Here is a 17,233-nt window from a genome sequence, read left to right as displayed (position 1 = left end):
TTTTGTATTAGACCCGTCGTCCATTTATTTGTAAGTCAATGGTATACGTGTTCTATTTTGTAGTTGTTTTTTGTTTTTTTCTATCGTGAAAATTTTAAGGAATCGTGTTATCACACTTTATAGTAATCAATATACTAATTTTTATTATTATTACTAATTTTTTTTTCAAAGCGATTGATTCAACAGTTTCACTGTTATGCTGAAACAAAAAGGTAGTATATATAGACTCTTAACATCTTTTGTCGTTGTATAGTTTTTAACATTCTAAAGCAATGTTAGTAACAACATCTTAATTCCAATGGACCTAAGGTTCTTTTCCTGTCACTGACAGAGTAGTGTTATCGTTTGTATGACTAAAGAAATGAAAATTAAATAGACTAAAAAAAATCAATTGAATGTCACGTTGTTTTACTACCATATTTTTTTTTTTGTGAAATTACTCCAATAGTTTGTTATAATTATTAATAACAAAGACCGAACGCATGGAAAAAATCATTCCATCTGGTTGGATTACATTACGCTGGTTACTTTTAAAAACCGATGTAAGCTATCTGTACAGAAATCGAGTAACAACTGGTCCCCAATTAAAACTCCTAGCAGCACAAAACATAAAATTTCGCCAGGACTGGTAGCTGTAAAGGTACTAACTGGGTTATAAATCTGTCATGGATTTCTCATAGATGGCGCTACGACTAAAAAGTCGTTGAAAGACCAAGTACAAAGACACGACGCAAGCACATAGAAAAATTCGGTTCGTTCCGTGGCTTAGTTGGTATAGCGTCTGGCACGGTATGCAAGAAGACGTCGGTTCGAATCCGACCGGATCGAAGGAATTTTTTCTGAGTGTTTTTTCTGAGTGTTCGATCTTTGTATTAATAATTATAAAATTTTTGGTTACATAAATAAAAATATATAACTTTACACGGACAGCCATTAAATTTTAACTTATTACTAGTTATGACTTGGTGTATACTCCGCATATTAGATTGGTGCAGCAAGCGAACAGCTAAATACAGGTGAAGACTGAAAATGGGCACCTTTTTGTCCGCATCACTCAATTGTTTTTTGTATTCGTTTCTTAAATATTGTTTCTTATGTCTTGTGGAGAAATAAATGTCTTTTTATTTATTATTTATTTTTTTATTAAAGGTCACTCTAGTCAGTGATGGTAGCTATAGAGGTATCTCTCTGAGTGAAGAAATAAATTTCTCACAGATTACACTACGGCGAACAAGTCGTTAAAAACCAAAAACGAAGATCTGCAACGAGCACATAGAAATATTCGTAAGGTGTATTGGTTCGTTCCGAGGCTTAATTAACAGAGCATCTGGCACGGATTGCCTGAGGGTGCTGGTTCCAATCCAATGAATCGAATGAATTTTTCTTATTGTTTCGATCTTTGTTATAACAAGTTTTAATTTGTTTTTAGATACTCAACCCACCTAACCAGTGCTGTGATAAATGATACTCGAGAAAAGAAGATATTAGAAGAGAAGGAGAACATAAAGAGCCAAAATGACAGAAGTCGTGTATACGCAGAGACAGAAGATCTCACCATTTTATAGACAGGTAATTATAATTATACACTTTCGTACACCTAATTCGAGCCACCACGCATTTTCAGTATCAAAAACTATTACACAAATTTGAAACTAGTATACTAAACTTCATTTCCATATATCCTTGTTGGGAATTCGGATTTTGAAAAACCGGGGGAAAATCTTTTCTTCCATGATAACACTGTTTTTGTATTCTGACACTTTACGACAAAAATGCGAGGTGGCTCGAATTACGTGTCCGGGAGTATATAACAGATAACCAGATTGCCAGCAACATGATTCAGAACTTTTCGCTATTTTAACCGAATCGTTCGATTGGATGTCGTTCTCGAATATTCCATTTCGGGCTATTCAAAACATTCGTGGTGAATATTATATTCGAATTCGGATACGATATGGGTATCAATTAGATTCCATGTTGCTTTTACGAAGTTAGTCGGTAAAGTAGATTTAAAAAAGGAGAAAAATCCTTTATGGAAATTTTGAGACAATAAAGGCCTAAAAGATTTTAACACTTTAGTCTTACTTTGGAATAAATTAATAATATTCATAAATACTAGATTTTATTAAACAAATAACAGAATTTCACACGTACCTTTCGCTTTGTAAAAGTACACGTAACTGTCAGAACGGAACCATAAACCTTTGCATTTTGTTAATAATTAAAAAAAAAAATTATTAAGGCTTTGGCAAAGCCATCAGCCTAAACATGAAGTTTAATTATGTTTCTGTAAATATGACCGCCACAAAGAGGATAGGCAATTTGAGGCGGCGTGCTTGGATTGACTCGGGATTCCTTAAAACGGGCCGATACGGATATTCTAGTTCGATATTCGTATAATTTCGCGTTTTAATCTTCGATTAAGGCACAATAGCACTATCCTATTCCACTTTAAATTAGATTTCTCAAAATAATTGAAAGTCAAAATAAAAACGACACTTTTCCCTCCAAAAGGTCCAGAGCGGATTTTTTCTTAATGAAGAGAATTAAAAAAACAACAAGTAACTTTACCAAAGACTACATTATACACAACGGACTTTTACTTTTGTATGTACTAATCAAAAGTTGTTATTTAATATGGTTGTAAATAATGGTAAATTACTTGATTAATTTAAAGATAAATATCATTTAAGTAATCAAAAACGACTGATCATCTCACATTTCGATCGAGTCTGGGGCCTGCAGCCACAACAGAGCCATAGCAATGATATGCGGGTTTATCACGAATTTATTCTGAAAAAAGACACTATACTCCACAACACAAGTTTAATTTCCAAGATTGTAATTAATGGATAAGGAACTTAAAAACACTTTTTTTAAGAATCGATAACCTTAACTGGACGGATCACTCGATAAGTTACCGTTGAATACTGATGAAACTTTTATTCGATAACTGGAATAGAGTTGCTAACTTTTGCCGGTCGAGAAGTCGGTAACGGTCATGATAAAGTATTCTTAAACCTTAAAATGTAATATACAAGTTTATTACTAAACCCGAGTACTCACTAGCGAACTGTAAGTGTAACCGTTGCTGCTGAAGTGTCACGTGTGAGAAATATTGGCCTATATTTATTTCTCTCGTGATATTGGATGTAATTTGTGGTTGTCGATATGTCTTTTTTTATACTAGAAATCAGTGCGCGTTTGACGTCCATCTCACCTGATGGAAAGGACTATGAGGTCGGCATGCACACCTAAATAATGCCTGTTCATTCCCGCCTTGAAAAGATCCAAGTTATAACGTTCAGAGAAGAAGTTTGCAGGCAGGGAATTCCACTCCATAGCCGTACGCCATACAAATATGGAAGCGTAACGCTTCGTGCGAATCTTTAGATTGTAATATCCATAACATAGGGAACCCCAGCTCACGTCTAGTCCCCCGTTGATGGAAAGGGGAAGGCGGACTCAAATCACGCAATCCCATCGCATATTCTCCGTGGTATATCCTGGAAGAATACCGATAAACAGGCAAATTTACGACGGTCTATGAGTGTTTCCATGGCATCCGCGATACAGGGTTTCCCTAGTGCAGGGCTATGAGTGTGTGCGTTGTCATTATTAAATACTGAATCTTTTTCCAGTTGCTAGCAGTAAGCGGAGTGGTTCTATACATGATCGGCACGGGCGCCAACATCGCCTTCCCAGGAGTGCTGCTGCAGCAATTAAGAGAACCTGATACCGCTGTGCAGCTGACTGAAGAACACGAGTCCTGGATCGGTGAGAATAATGTACACGTTAATATATGTATATTATTTCTGCCGCCAAGCAGTAATGTCAGTATTACTGTGTTCCGATTTGGAAGGTTGAGTGAGTGAGTGAGTGCTCTGAAGAGCTGTTCAACCTCATCCCCCCTTCCCCGTTCCTGCTCAGAAGCACGCGTGCTGGCCTTCGTAGTCACCGTTTCACTACCTGCCGAATTCCATCGCGTACTAAAAGGTTCGGTGGCTCCTTTCTCTGCCGCACGGTTGACAAATGGAACTCCCTTCCGGCACATGTCTTCCCTCCCTCTTATGATATGGGGTCCTTCAAACGAGGCGTGAAGAGGCATATTGTAGGCAGGCAGGGTGGAGGTGGCTAGTGCAGTGAGGATTTCATCGCTGCACTAGGTTCCTTCGCGTTTGGATACCACTTTCCACTTAACATCAGGTGGAGTGGAGTCATTTGCCTGTCATGTATATAAAAAAAAAAAAAAAAAAAGGTTAAGGGTGCTGGTGAAATTAAAGGCACATGAGACTTGTCAACTTACGTCTCAGGGAGACTGGCGCAGTGACAGTCAAATCTTTAGAATTTAAAGCTCTGAGTGGCACTGCAACTGTTATGGACAGGCGTGTCGCTTACCATCAGGCGCAGGACTTGTTCTTCTCGTCACCAGCACCATTACAAAATCGGAAGCTCACAGTAGGTACTTATTTGAACGAAATCTTTCATAAGAGGTGATATATCGAGTTCGTAGGTTTTCGCGATTGTTACACATAGGAAATGAAAATATTTTTCCGGATTTAAATCGCGTATATTTGTTTTTTCAAACAAACCGACGTTTCGGGCCCTTTACAGGTCCCATGGTCACGGTTGACTGAGGTGGTACAGTCTTCAAACAGTTATGTCTAATATTGATGCAAACCACCCGATTTTTTCACTATAGTTACAATAGTTATTAATTAAATACCTTATTTTTTATTTTACAAAGAAAACATTCCAATTTACGCTACATTAAGTTTTACAAATTATTTTATCGAATGAATTTTTATTAAGTTCAATTTATTATTAATTAATAATAGAAATTAGAATAAACTAAAACATATTAATTAGTACTGCAGTCTTATGTCTGTTTGGGATTTTTCATTAGAGGAAATACTGGATCCCAAACTGGTGGTACGGAGAAACCATCTTCCCTGTTGAAATTAGGATGTTTTTTAATTTCAATGGCCTCTCGCAGCATCCTGGGTAGATAACGGACTTCTTTTGCAAGGACCTGGGGTTTGTCAAACTTCATTGAATGTGTAGGTTTATCCATGACATGCTCGCAGACTGCAGACTTGTTTACGCGACGGTGTTTGACATCAGCTATATGTTCTTTGACGCGGGTACAAATACTTCGCTTTGTTTGTCCAATAAAAGAGAGACCGCACTCACAGTCAAGCTTGTAAACTCCTGCATCCTGTAAGAGGATGTTACATTTCACGGGTCTCAGGAACTGAGAAATCTTCCTCAGGGGCTTGAAATAGGTCTTGATAGATGCGCGCCTGAGGACTCTTCCGATCTTGCCTGTAACACTTCTCACGTAAAGTAAGATGGCAGGTCTTCGCTCGACTGTTGGTGGTTTCACACGGGGCCTGCGGCATTGGCGTGGAATCTTCAACTTATTCGCATGTAGGACTTGCTTTATATGTTGAAGTTCCCCTGCCAGATGATTACTGTCGCAGACACCATGTGCTCTCTGAAACAAAGATTAGCCCACGGTAGCTAACTGGCTAGGGTGGTGATGGGAATTACCATTGAGATACCTATCTGTATGGGTTTTCTTTCGAAATACATGAGAGGTGATATGTCCGACTTTAATGAGGAGACCTATGGTTAGCAGTGGGGCGGGTGAATATTACATATTCTGTGAAAAAAGACCATTAAAATACTGTTTATACGAGATTAAATGTACATTGCTTGCTAAGTAACACGGAAAATAAGTCAGCGCAAATTATGAAAGCAATTTTCCAACCAGCCAATCTCAAAATAAGCCACAATGACCAAATAACCCCGTCATTACAGCGAGGACATACAAGATTGCTTCAATCTCGTCATGTGACCGAATACGTGTTTACCCGGTGATCACAAATAAGTTTGCCAGATGCTTATGCGTTTTTGTTTGCCTTTCTTTATGTTGGTAAACGCACTATCAACATTCTCCATGAACACGGATTCTTAAAATAAAATCCCGTTCTAGACAACGTTTTAAGTTATATTTAATTCAGGAGTTCCTTAATTGCATTACTAACTAGATTTACTGAATGATTGATCACTGTTGCCAGTCATTTTTGGGGTTCCCTTTGATTTGTACACTCGGCAGCATACTTAGCGGAATTAAAAGAATATTTGTAACGATCATATAAATGTGACTTGACTATAGCATGATATACCATTTTCAAGTGTATGCCATCGATGCGATAAGAAGATCTCCCTGAAAGTCTAATGGCTATAAGTCTGAACTTTAACCTGTGGTTAAATTTGTAATAGGAAACACCGTTGAAGAGCTAGTATTGTTTGTACGACTCTCGACAAGACTGAAGGGTTGAGTGATTTTTGACGGGAGAACTAATTAACAATGTTAGAGTTAGTCACAGAGTTGACAGTCACTTTGTCATTATTATCATTGTCAGGGTCAAAGAGCAATGGTTTCGTAAAAAAATTTCCTTGAATTTTAACACTTTGACCAATTTGACATAGTTCTTATATCTATTAATTCGTAATTTCAAAAAAGACCGTGGAACAGCGGTTTCTCGGAAATTAAATTATGTGAGAAAATTAATTTCAAATTTACTATGATCTAAGTAGTAGTAGAGCTTCCTGTGAAAGAGTTCGTCCAGGGAAGTTCTCCAACCTTACCTATCTTTGCCGTCAAGCAGTAATATGAACATTACTGCGTTTCGGCTTTGAAAGGTACCTAAGGGTGAAATTACAGGCACATTGAGACGTTAACAACCTATGTCTCAGGGTGGCGGGCCCTGTGACAGTGTCAGATCTTTGTGTTTTAAATCTCTGAGCAGCACTGCAACTGTTTATATACACAGGGTATCACATTCAAGCTCGGCGAGAGTTGCTATCAAATAGTAAATTGACATTGATTTTTATATATTTATATAAATATTTTGTTTAATTAAATTAATATCATTTTAAAAAATTACGATAATTCGTCGTTATCGATATTAAAATCGAGCTCGAACATTCCTAACCTCACACAACCAATTGCTTTGAAGTTGTCGAAAATGTGTGATGTAGTAGATTTTGTTATTTATTCACATACAAAACTTGTACTTCTGAGCACATGTTACAAATATTATAGCGCATGTTACGGTTGAAATCACTGAAAAAACAGATTTTAATCCGATTTCATAAAATCACTGTAAAACGCAGCCTAGGATACAATCGATGTTTAACAGCACGAACTGTGAAAGGTGCCAGGAATTATTCGTTATTTACATAGCACTAGTTATTATTTTATTCGTACTTAAAATTAGTAGAATTATAAGATTTAGTGCTAAAATTAATTCTTCGGATATTTTGTTTGTTTATTTTGCAATAATTTAAAAGCTCAAAATGAGCTTTTCGGAGAAGGAAAACTCTGTGATGAAACCGGCACGTCAAAGAAGGTTTACAACCCTCGAAAACGTATGAAAACCCCTAACTCACATTGGGCCAGTGTGGCGAACTATAGCCTAAACCCTCACCCAGGAGTCCTCTCAGCCCAGTGCCCAGGAATAGGACGTATTAATGGGTTGACGGTGATGAGTCTCGAATATTTCAAGAAATGGTCGAGACTATAAAATTTTCGGTATCGAGATTTTCAGGAAGCTCTAGTAGCAATCGTGAAAAACTACCAAGTCTATTTATATTTACTCTTTTTACTATATTACGTGTCATATAGATAATTTTTTTGACAAGGGTGTCTTCTGATGAAAAAAAATGTTATTTGTTGTCGTTACACCCTTTTATTATGATATAAAGTGACGGGACCAATTTGAAAGAACGAATTGTAAAGTTGACCTTAAAAGGTTAAGTTTGCAGACTTTAACTGATAATTTTTATATTTTATCTCAAATCCATTTATTCGAAAGATTATAACCAGTGTTGCCAGGGCCCTTGAGTCGAAAAATGCATTTCGTTACCTAAAAAGAAACTTTTTGCTGCAGAACTTATATTTTACAAGTTCGTTTTATTTTCATTTATTATTCTAACTGTAAAATAATTATTAATTGATTTAATTTTATTTGCGCCATTTCTGAGTTACTTTTTTGTGTAATTTGGGTGCGTTATTAAATTATTTAGGGTTTACAATAACAAATATATTTGAATTTAAAAGTTATCAAAATTGCCATAAAAACAAAAGTTACTTACACATTACGCGATTAATCTCCTGGCAACACTGATTACAACACCATTTTTTTTACAATTCCAGCCTCCATCCTCGGATTATGCCTCATCTCAGGCATCCTGGTAGCACCGTTCGGTCTGCAACGCCTGGGTCGAAGGCTCACCAACCAGCTCAGTACACTGCCAGCCATGGGTGGCTGGGCATTGCTTGCGGTTGCTAAGGATCCCGGTGTTTTGTTGGCCAGTAGGGCTTTACAAGTAACTATACTTTTACATCTAATTTAATCTCATTAAAAGAAACAACTTTATTTTAGTTACGAGTAGGCATCAACCCATTTATCCAAAAATTACAATAACCCATGGAATTAATTTGTGATAAGTTTACGGTGTGTACAAAACAGGCAAGTCAACCTCAGGTGTTTAAAAACACAAACTAATGTGGCGGATTATAAGATTAAAAAAAACGGAATAAATTAAAACCGAATAACTTCGTAATGACTAAATTGTCATTTCTGCCCCGTAGCATGGATACTCATGATAGTCGCGACGCGCGCGATAAAATTGGAATAAGCGCTATTGGCTGTCTCAATCAGATCTAATTGAAATAGCCAATATTATATAGATCTAATTGAAAAAGCGCGCTTATTTCAATTTTATCGCGCGGGTCGCGACTATCATGCGTAGCCATGCTACGGGGGCTGGATAAAACTATGTTTTATCCAACGGCTAAATCGGTTGAGTAATTTTTAAAAAATTGTGTACTATGATTTTTTATGCTTATCAGAAAGAAAAATACTTAATTTTCAAATAATGTTTTATATGAAACTGCACATATTTGTTACCCCGGTGTTTTACTCTCGCGTTTGCGTTAGTTCAAACTGTATGAAAGAATAAAGTCATTTCATAAAATTGGGGTTTACAAAACACTAATGTAGTAGCAGTAAGGCTCCTTGTGAAGTACTGCTACTTTAACTATTTCTGTCGCCGAGCAGCAATGTGAGCATTACTGCGTTCCGGACTTGAAGGGCTGATGAAGATAAGAGCGCTGGTGAAATTACAGGCACATGGGACTTTTCAACTTATGTCTCAACCTGACGGATGCAGTGGCAGTGCCCTTTAGAATTTTGAGATTTAAAGTTGTGGACAGGCGTGACCAGAGATTTCTTAATGCCATTGAAATCGGGTTAAAATCCATTAATACCAGAAATCGAAGGCAAAAACTATTTACAACTAAATATTTGTTGTTACAAAATGTTTTTTACTTTCTGATCTAGACGAATCGATTTGTCTTTCTGTTGAATGTATTTGCTTGAAAATCGATACAAAAAATCGATCTTCGTAAAACTCCAATCGTGATGTGCATCCCTAGTAGTGAGAATCCACAGGATTTCAAGGTGGATATTGTGTGGAGATGCCTTATTTTCGTCTATAAAAGACGTTTTAAATCGAAATTTGTATTAAGAATGGAATTATCCCAAATTCTATACTCGCCATCTCCGCCTACGATTTTGGGTAGAAATGGGTTAAAACCCGGGTGGGTTGATGGGGTTTAAACTTACTGCCCAGCTCGTGGCGTAACGCTTCCACGAGGCGTAAGACTTGTTGGTCCCGTTACTTTATATTATAAAAAAAGGGTGTAACGACAACAAATAAATTTTAAACTTCATTTCCCGTATTGAGTTCTCACGTGTTCAATTTATCTTTCTGTTTATTTCCACCCATCATTTAGACTACTTAGCTTGATTCAATCAACGCTGTTGCAAATTGATATCAGCTGAGTCGAGTGCGTTAACACACGTGATAATAATTTTTTGCAAGAGTCACATGGGAACAATTTAACCAATCGATACAATTTTTCCGGATTTCAATATTCCTGATTAAAATTAAAAAGCATCCTAATTTCAACAGGGAAGATAGTTTCTCCGTACCACCAGTTTGGGATCCAGTATTTCCTCTGATGAAAAATAGAAGAAAGACTGCAGTACTAATTAATATGTTTTAATTTATTCTATTTTCTATTATTAATTAATAATAAATTTAACTTGATAAATATTCATTCAATAAAATAATTTGTAAAACGTAACGTAATGTTTCTTTGTAAAATTAAAATTAATAATATTAGACATAACTGGTTGACGACTGTACCACCTCAGTCAAACGTGACCATGAAACCTGTAAAGGGCCCGAAACGTTGGTTTGTTTGAAAAAACAAATATAAGCGATTTAAATCCGGAAAAACAGTTTCATTTCCTATGTGTAACAATCGCGAAAACCTAGGAACTCGATAAGTTTATTTCCATTATCTTTTTTTAGTTATTTTTAATGCGTTTTGGAACAACGAAAGCATTCCTAACTTCCTTGCGGATTTAACCCTGCCCAAAAATAGATTAATAAATATTACATACGTTGCTTTGATCCCAAAGAAAGTACTTGTGTTACACCCAGACCAATACAATGTAAAAAAGTTAGTTTTCTACATTGACCCGGCCGGGGATCAAACCTAAGAAGGCGACTCCTAGAAAACCGGTATCCAAGCCTCTCGACCCATTACAGTAACTTGAATTTAATTTTTATTTTATTTATTGCGTTTAAATTTTTATGACCGTGTAATGTATAATGTAATGTTATGGGATTAATACCTAAATAAATAAATAATTGAATTGAATACGGACACAAATGATCAATGTAACAGTCGCCTTTTCAAACAAGCCTTCTTATTCTTTTCACCACTTACTCTAGCCTATTGTTGGTCATGGAAAAAATTCCATTTTGGAGAAATCATATTTTTCAGAGAAACAAATATTTTCCGGATATTTTTCCTATAATTTTCCTCATTTGACGTTGACATCTTGTCAAAAGTTTTAAGTTACTGAACCAAATATTTTTCGCTTTTGTCGAATCATTTTAAATCTCGTTTTATTCTAACTTGCTTTTAGCTATATAATTTTATTGTATTATTAACGTCAAATAACACTTCAAAAGATGTTTCTGAACGAAGAACATAATACGAGCCTACGAATTATATTATTCTATTTTTTTCAATTATTCAAATTTTTCAGAAATTGATTCAAAAAATTTCTACTATTTGTAATTTTTCGGAAAATTACCCAACAGTACTCGAGCTACTTTAGGAATATTCTCGATTTGATCTGAGAACGTCTTTTGTGGCCATTGACTTACAAATAAATGGACGACGGGTCTAATGCAAAAACCACGAAAAAAATGTCCCAAGTCAACCTATTTAAATGTAGTGACATGTAAAGGAATATGAAAAAGCTAAAACGTTAGATTTAAATTGTAATATCATCGCAGTACTGTCTAATTTTGCTTGCTTCGCTGTCGATTTGTTGTTTTTGATTTGTTGTGATTTGTTGTTTATTCGCTTTTCGCTTGTTCAGTCGAACAAACGAAGACTAAAGCGTGAATGACGCTCTGTATACGATTTTAACGCCCTATAAGTTCGGACACTTTTTAGCGCGGACCCGACGTCCATATAATTGTAAGTCTATGTTCGTGGCCATTCTCTTCCAATGTTGCCTTCTATGTTTTAGTTGATCTCATCAGGGGTTCCAGACTTTACTTTCAGTTTTACATTTTACATAATATTTCGCCTTAATTGGCCTGGACGTCATATCTAACACAAAAAGTTATGCTCGTTTATTTGTTTTTTACCGTCTTCGACAATATGTCTTTAGTGATTCGTGACAACTTTATTTAAGCTTTAAGGAGAGGCCTGTATTTGTAACTACAAAAGTACGTAATACATCACGTGTTATGGTCGTACTAAACTTATTGAAATGCTCTTTTATTTCCAGGGTTTCGGAATGGGCGTCCAAGCAGCCTGTGCGCCAGTGTCAATTGCAGAATATTCATCACCAGAACACAGAGGCGCCTTCCTTGCCACCATAGCATTCTCCTTCGCAACAGGAATGTTTACAGCTCATGTCTTTGGGACCATTTTATATTGGAGAACAGCCGCGCTTGCCTGTGGAAGCTTTTACGCTTTATCTCTTATCCTAATTTCTTTGACCCCTGAAACACCACCGTTTCTGGCTTCCAAAGGATCCTACAGTGAATGTAGAAGATCATTCCGATGGCTAAGAGGCAATACTGATAAGTCAGAACGCGAATTAGAAGTATTACTCAATAGTGAACAGAACAAAGTAGTGAATACGAAAGCTGACGAATCAAAATTGAAGATGTATAGAAAAATTATAAAGAAACCAGAATTTTATAAGCCTACCTTCATAATGATGTTCATGTTTATACTTTTCCAAATATCTGGGATGACTGTAGTGCCTTCTTATACTGTGCCAATGATGAACGAGGTTACAGGAGGTAGTATTAAACCGTATACATCTATGCTTATCGTAGATGCAGTACGGTTTGCTACGGCTATTTTTGCCTGTTTTATAACTGATAAATTCGGCAGGCGTACAGTTTTGTTCTTTGGTATTATAGTTACTGTCGTCTCCCTATTAATAACATCACTATTATTATACTTAAGAGATTTCGGTTTTATTCCTAATGACTATAAATGGATACCTGTTATTCCGACTTTAATGTATATTTTTGGGAAAACTTCAGGTATTTTGCCTATACCTTGGGCTATCGCAGGAGAAATATTTCCATTAGCGTACAGGAGTATAGGCAGTGGTATATCTGGAATGTTTTTATCTATAATGTTTTTTGTAGTTGTGAAAACTGCGCCGACGTCGTTTAGGTCTATTGGTGTTAGCGGTACCTTTTGTATTTATGGGATTTTTACAGCTGTCTGTGGTGGTTTCCTTTATTTTCTCTTGCCAGAGACTAAAGGCAAAACCCTTTATGAAATTGAATGTTATTTCAAAGGCATTGGAGATAATAATGGAAAAGTAAAGAGCGAGAGTGTCAAAATGCTTGAGGTGGAAAACGTTGAAGGCGGTTGATCGTGTGGTAGACAAAGATAGGAAATATACAACCACCAAGACCAACTAGACATTATTTGAGGCGAAATGTAGAACATTATATTTACAAATGCTACAGGGTATCCTGTATTCAAGTCAATTGACAGTTGTCATTGTTACCATAGCTGGATTAGTAGCAACATTAGCGCCACATTTCTAATTACAGATAACTTAGTCGATCTGTGCGAATTACTAAAATAAAAACCTTTAGAGCCAAGCGGTATTTACGATGTTTTCTGTTAGATTCAACGTTCTTGCATTTTCCTTCTAGCATACTACCAAACTCCTTGCCTATTACTGGATCATCTGGTATATCGATACCTCCAATGAACACAACGTCAACTTAATTTTCATCATTTTTTGTTTTTAATGTAAACAACATTATTTTTTTAATAATATTATGCTCCTCGAATTTTATAAAAACAAGTTACGACACAAAAAAACAGAAATCACCAAAAAGTAAATTGGCGTGATGATCATTTGAGGTATCGATATGCTGGTAATTTTTTAGTGAAACTGGAGGGACATTATCAGATTCAAAAAAAACGGTGTGACAATAATTACGTTTGGGGTTGGATTCTACTTGTTAGCACACTTCAGTATCGCATCCATATTAAATACCATGGTTTTATTATACGGAGGATGCGACATCCACGTGTATAAATTAAACCATGGGCCAATAACTCAACCGGACTGCGAATCGCGGCACAATACAGCGTAGTGGGATATTTAGTATCTTTTGGACCAGATGTCGATTTGACGGGTGGCAAATAGCTATTTTTGTTTTTTATTGTTTTACATTGACAAGCTGCAATTTATCAAAGCAACTCCAATTACTAGTGATAACAAATCAATCAACTAGATGGCGCTTATTGCACGGTTTTTTTTTAAATTTGGTTTACGGTAATTTATAAATTAATTGGAACACACAATGCCATCTATTATCACGCATATTTGTCAAAGTTTAGAAAATCATTTTAGCATATGTTCAGTATTTGAATAATATTACCTACAGCTAGTGTGGGACGCAACCTTGTGTGGACACTGTAGCCCCCTCTCATGTCCTTGAAAGCGTGACTGGCGCAGGCTCTGTGGCCAGAGCGGCCGAGAACAGCAAAAATACGTCAACCTTGCTCAGTGCTACAGCTTTGTGCCTTTTGCGGTTGAAACGTTGGGTCCCTGGGGGCCACAGGCGAAACTTCTAGCTTCTGTCGGATCGCCTCGTACAAACCTCCGGTGACCACAAGACTGGCAGTTATTTCCGCCAAAATGTAAGTTTAGCAATTCACAGGGGAAATGTTACCAGCCTTCTGGGCACTATGTCTCAAGGTACGGCCTGTTGCGAACGCATTGGAATTTTTGTAATAAAATTTAATATGACTTTCAAAGCAGTAACTAAACGCTCGTCAAGCGCACATTACGTAGGCGTCTATTTTGAACCTATCAACTAACACCACATGAATTTTATGTCATCCCTACCACAATTTAACGAACTTTTTGTGTGAACTCAAAAAGGTCAAAAAGGACGTTCACCATTTAATTGTACTTCTATAAGAAACCACCACTGTTTAGCGATTAATGGCACTACTCCTGTAAATCAGCAACCTATTGTCGAGATTCTCTACATCTTCTATTTGGGTCTGGTGGCTACATATGTGCTCTTGACGAGCGTTTAGTGACTGCTTTGAAATTCTGTTGAGTTCGCGACACGGGCCTCGACGAAATTTTCTATTTATAAGTTTTCTTACCTTTTTATGTATCTACCTGCTACTATATATATTTAGGAAAATAAACAACTCAACAGGTAAATAATCTCAGTACAGAGTACTAAAAAACCTACCTTGGAATTACGTCTATTTGCTAATTTTATTGAAATATCCCCTAATTCGCCACTATACAGGACTTGACACTGGAGATAATAAAAATCGGTTCTCACTACTCAAAGTATATTATGAGAAAAACGCCTTCAATTGGAGAAATAGCAAAATTAACCATTAAAATAATTGCTCCTAAATTAAAGTTAGGCGCTATTTATAAAAATGAATCTTCATGCGTGAACAGCCACCCGTAGAGGTGGATGATTTTCTTCAAAATAAAATGGGACCACTCTGGAAGTACCGCCTTTCCAACAAAAAAAGAATCATGGAAATCGGTTCACAAATACCGGAGTTATCGCGTAACATACATAAAAAAAAAGAACATACAGTCGAATTGAGAACCTCCTCTTTTTGAAGTCGGTTAAATACTGACATATTTCATATTCTTCTTTTTATAGTATCGATGACATACATTATGCTGTTATAGCCCAGAAATCGGCCACGCCGGCCGCGTCTCTGCCGCCATTAAATCGTGAAGCGTGCAGGTGTTAGGGCACGCAGGGCACGATATGAGGCGGGCATCGTTTGAGTCGCACCGCACAAGCAGTCCCGGTTAGAACCATCCGGAAATCCCTACCTGAACAAATTGTCCTTGCTCCGACCAACCTAAGTTCGAAGCCTATTCAAAGACATATCGAGTTCTTAGGTTTTCGCGATTGTTACACATAGGAAATGAATTCATTTCCTATTCAAAGACGTCCAGATCAGCCATGACAAGAGGTGTCCAGGAGGAAGACTCTCGGAAGGCGGGACAAACGTAGATGGTTCTCTTTCGCGCCAAAGGTTGCACCTAGCCTGAGCCAGATCAATACTCAGAGGATCGACACATTTGACAAAACTTTTCCGGCTAAAACTTTCCATTTTTGCTCTTTCGCAAGGTGCCGCTACATTTATGCGGATATCTGGTGGGGCTATGCCAGCTAGTGGGTACAGCAATCTTATCGGGGTATTTCATATTAAAGAGGAATTAATAGATATCCATGGCTATTTACATAATACAAACCACTTCCATGCTATTGATCAGCGCTGTCTAGACATAAGACGGGATTTTCATCTTTCTCAGAGTTACGATCTGACTATGGAGATTAGCAGCTCTTTAACTTCTTGGTCAAACATAGTACCATGACATGAAATAAAAGTACAAACATTGATTTAAATTGTTTAATTTCCTACATCTCCACTGTATTGACATTTTTATTAATATCATAAATATTTATTACCGAATCAAAATTTCACGGTGTCCTACTTTTTTCTACAATTCTTATATTATTAGTATAAATAGTTTTTGATATGTTCAGTCATCGAGTATATAACTAGAAATAGAGACGAAATAGGGGCCATCCTTTCCTGCAAGTCATCAGAAAAACGGATCTGATATCACTTTTAAATGTTGAAATCACAAATTAGAAAGCTGAAAATATACAGCGTCAACAACTGACCTGTGTGTACGATCGGTGGTATGGAAAAAACAGCAAAACATCTAATTACAAAACTAAAAAATTTGAAGTGAGAATAGTTTTCAAACGAATTGAATGATCGTCTTTATTTCCGGTTATATATTCGATGGGTTCACTATACAAAACATTTTACTATCACCGGCGCTGTCAGAACAATTCATTACACGCGCCATTTTCTTATATATTTATTGTCTATCTATATACTTATTCATTAGTAATCTTTAAAACGCATACGTGATTCACGTTCATCGACCTTTTAATCAAGGGTTTGGCTTAGTCATTCGCATTTTTCTTATTACAAATTAATGTAACAATCGTCCCTATTTTAGTATAAATAGAGTTTACTGTAAATCTGTCATTAGTGTTCAGGATTACTCTCGCAATACATCCAAAGAAAATCAGACCCTGTAAATTCGTTAACTATTATAAAAAAGGTATTTGGTAAGTCTAAAAGAATATTGAATACAATAATAAGTACTTATAGTCTATCTTTTTTTAAAACGGAGTAAAATGACAGTTCATTGTGCAAAAGAGAAGCTAGTGATTGCAGTCGATAAAATATTCTATCGACTATCGACAGAATATTGCTCACACTTATTGAATAAATAGCCGAACTTGTTTCATTTGAATCATACTCGACCCATTCATCCAATAATTCATATATATTATATACAATGTATTTAGAATTAACTTTATTAAAAATACGAAGAGAAGATACTCTAGAGTTTTTCATATAATATAATCAAAGACGGCAATTTTTCTTAAAATGTATATAAATAAAAATTCATCTCAATACTAGTAGGCCAACTTT

The 17,233-nt window shown here is 36.3% G+C and overlaps 1 protein-coding gene across 2 annotated transcripts in view; it reads left to right on the top strand.

The window, feature by feature from the left end:
• Positions 1-13,625, top strand: part of LOC113228143 (facilitated trehalose transporter Tret1-like) — a 24,860-nt gene extending 11,235 nt beyond the window's left edge. For both annotated transcript variants that reach the window (XM_026461330.1, XM_026461331.1), the window contains exons 2-5: positions 1,430-1,569; positions 3,642-3,777; positions 8,228-8,400; positions 11,958-13,625. In XM_026461330.1, the coding sequence (XP_026317115.1) occupies positions 1,516-1,569; positions 3,642-3,777; positions 8,228-8,400; positions 11,958-13,070 (1,476 nt within the window). In that variant the 5' untranslated portion in view covers positions 1,430-1,515 and the 3' untranslated portion in view covers positions 13,071-13,625. The remainder of the gene's footprint in view (positions 1-1,429; positions 1,570-3,641; positions 3,778-8,227; positions 8,401-11,957) is intronic.
• The last annotated feature ends 3,608 nt before the right edge of the window (positions 13,626-17,233 follow it).

This window comes from Hyposmocoma kahamanoa, unplaced genomic scaffold (genome assembly GCF_003589595.1).
Source record: "Hyposmocoma kahamanoa isolate Upper Pololo Valley unplaced genomic scaffold, ASM358959v1 224, whole genome shotgun sequence".
Lineage (NCBI taxonomy): Eukaryota > Metazoa > Arthropoda > Insecta > Lepidoptera > Cosmopterigidae > Hyposmocoma > Hyposmocoma kahamanoa.
The sequence above is the reverse complement of the archived record's forward strand: the minus strand, read 5'-3'. Positions and strand labels throughout refer to the sequence as shown.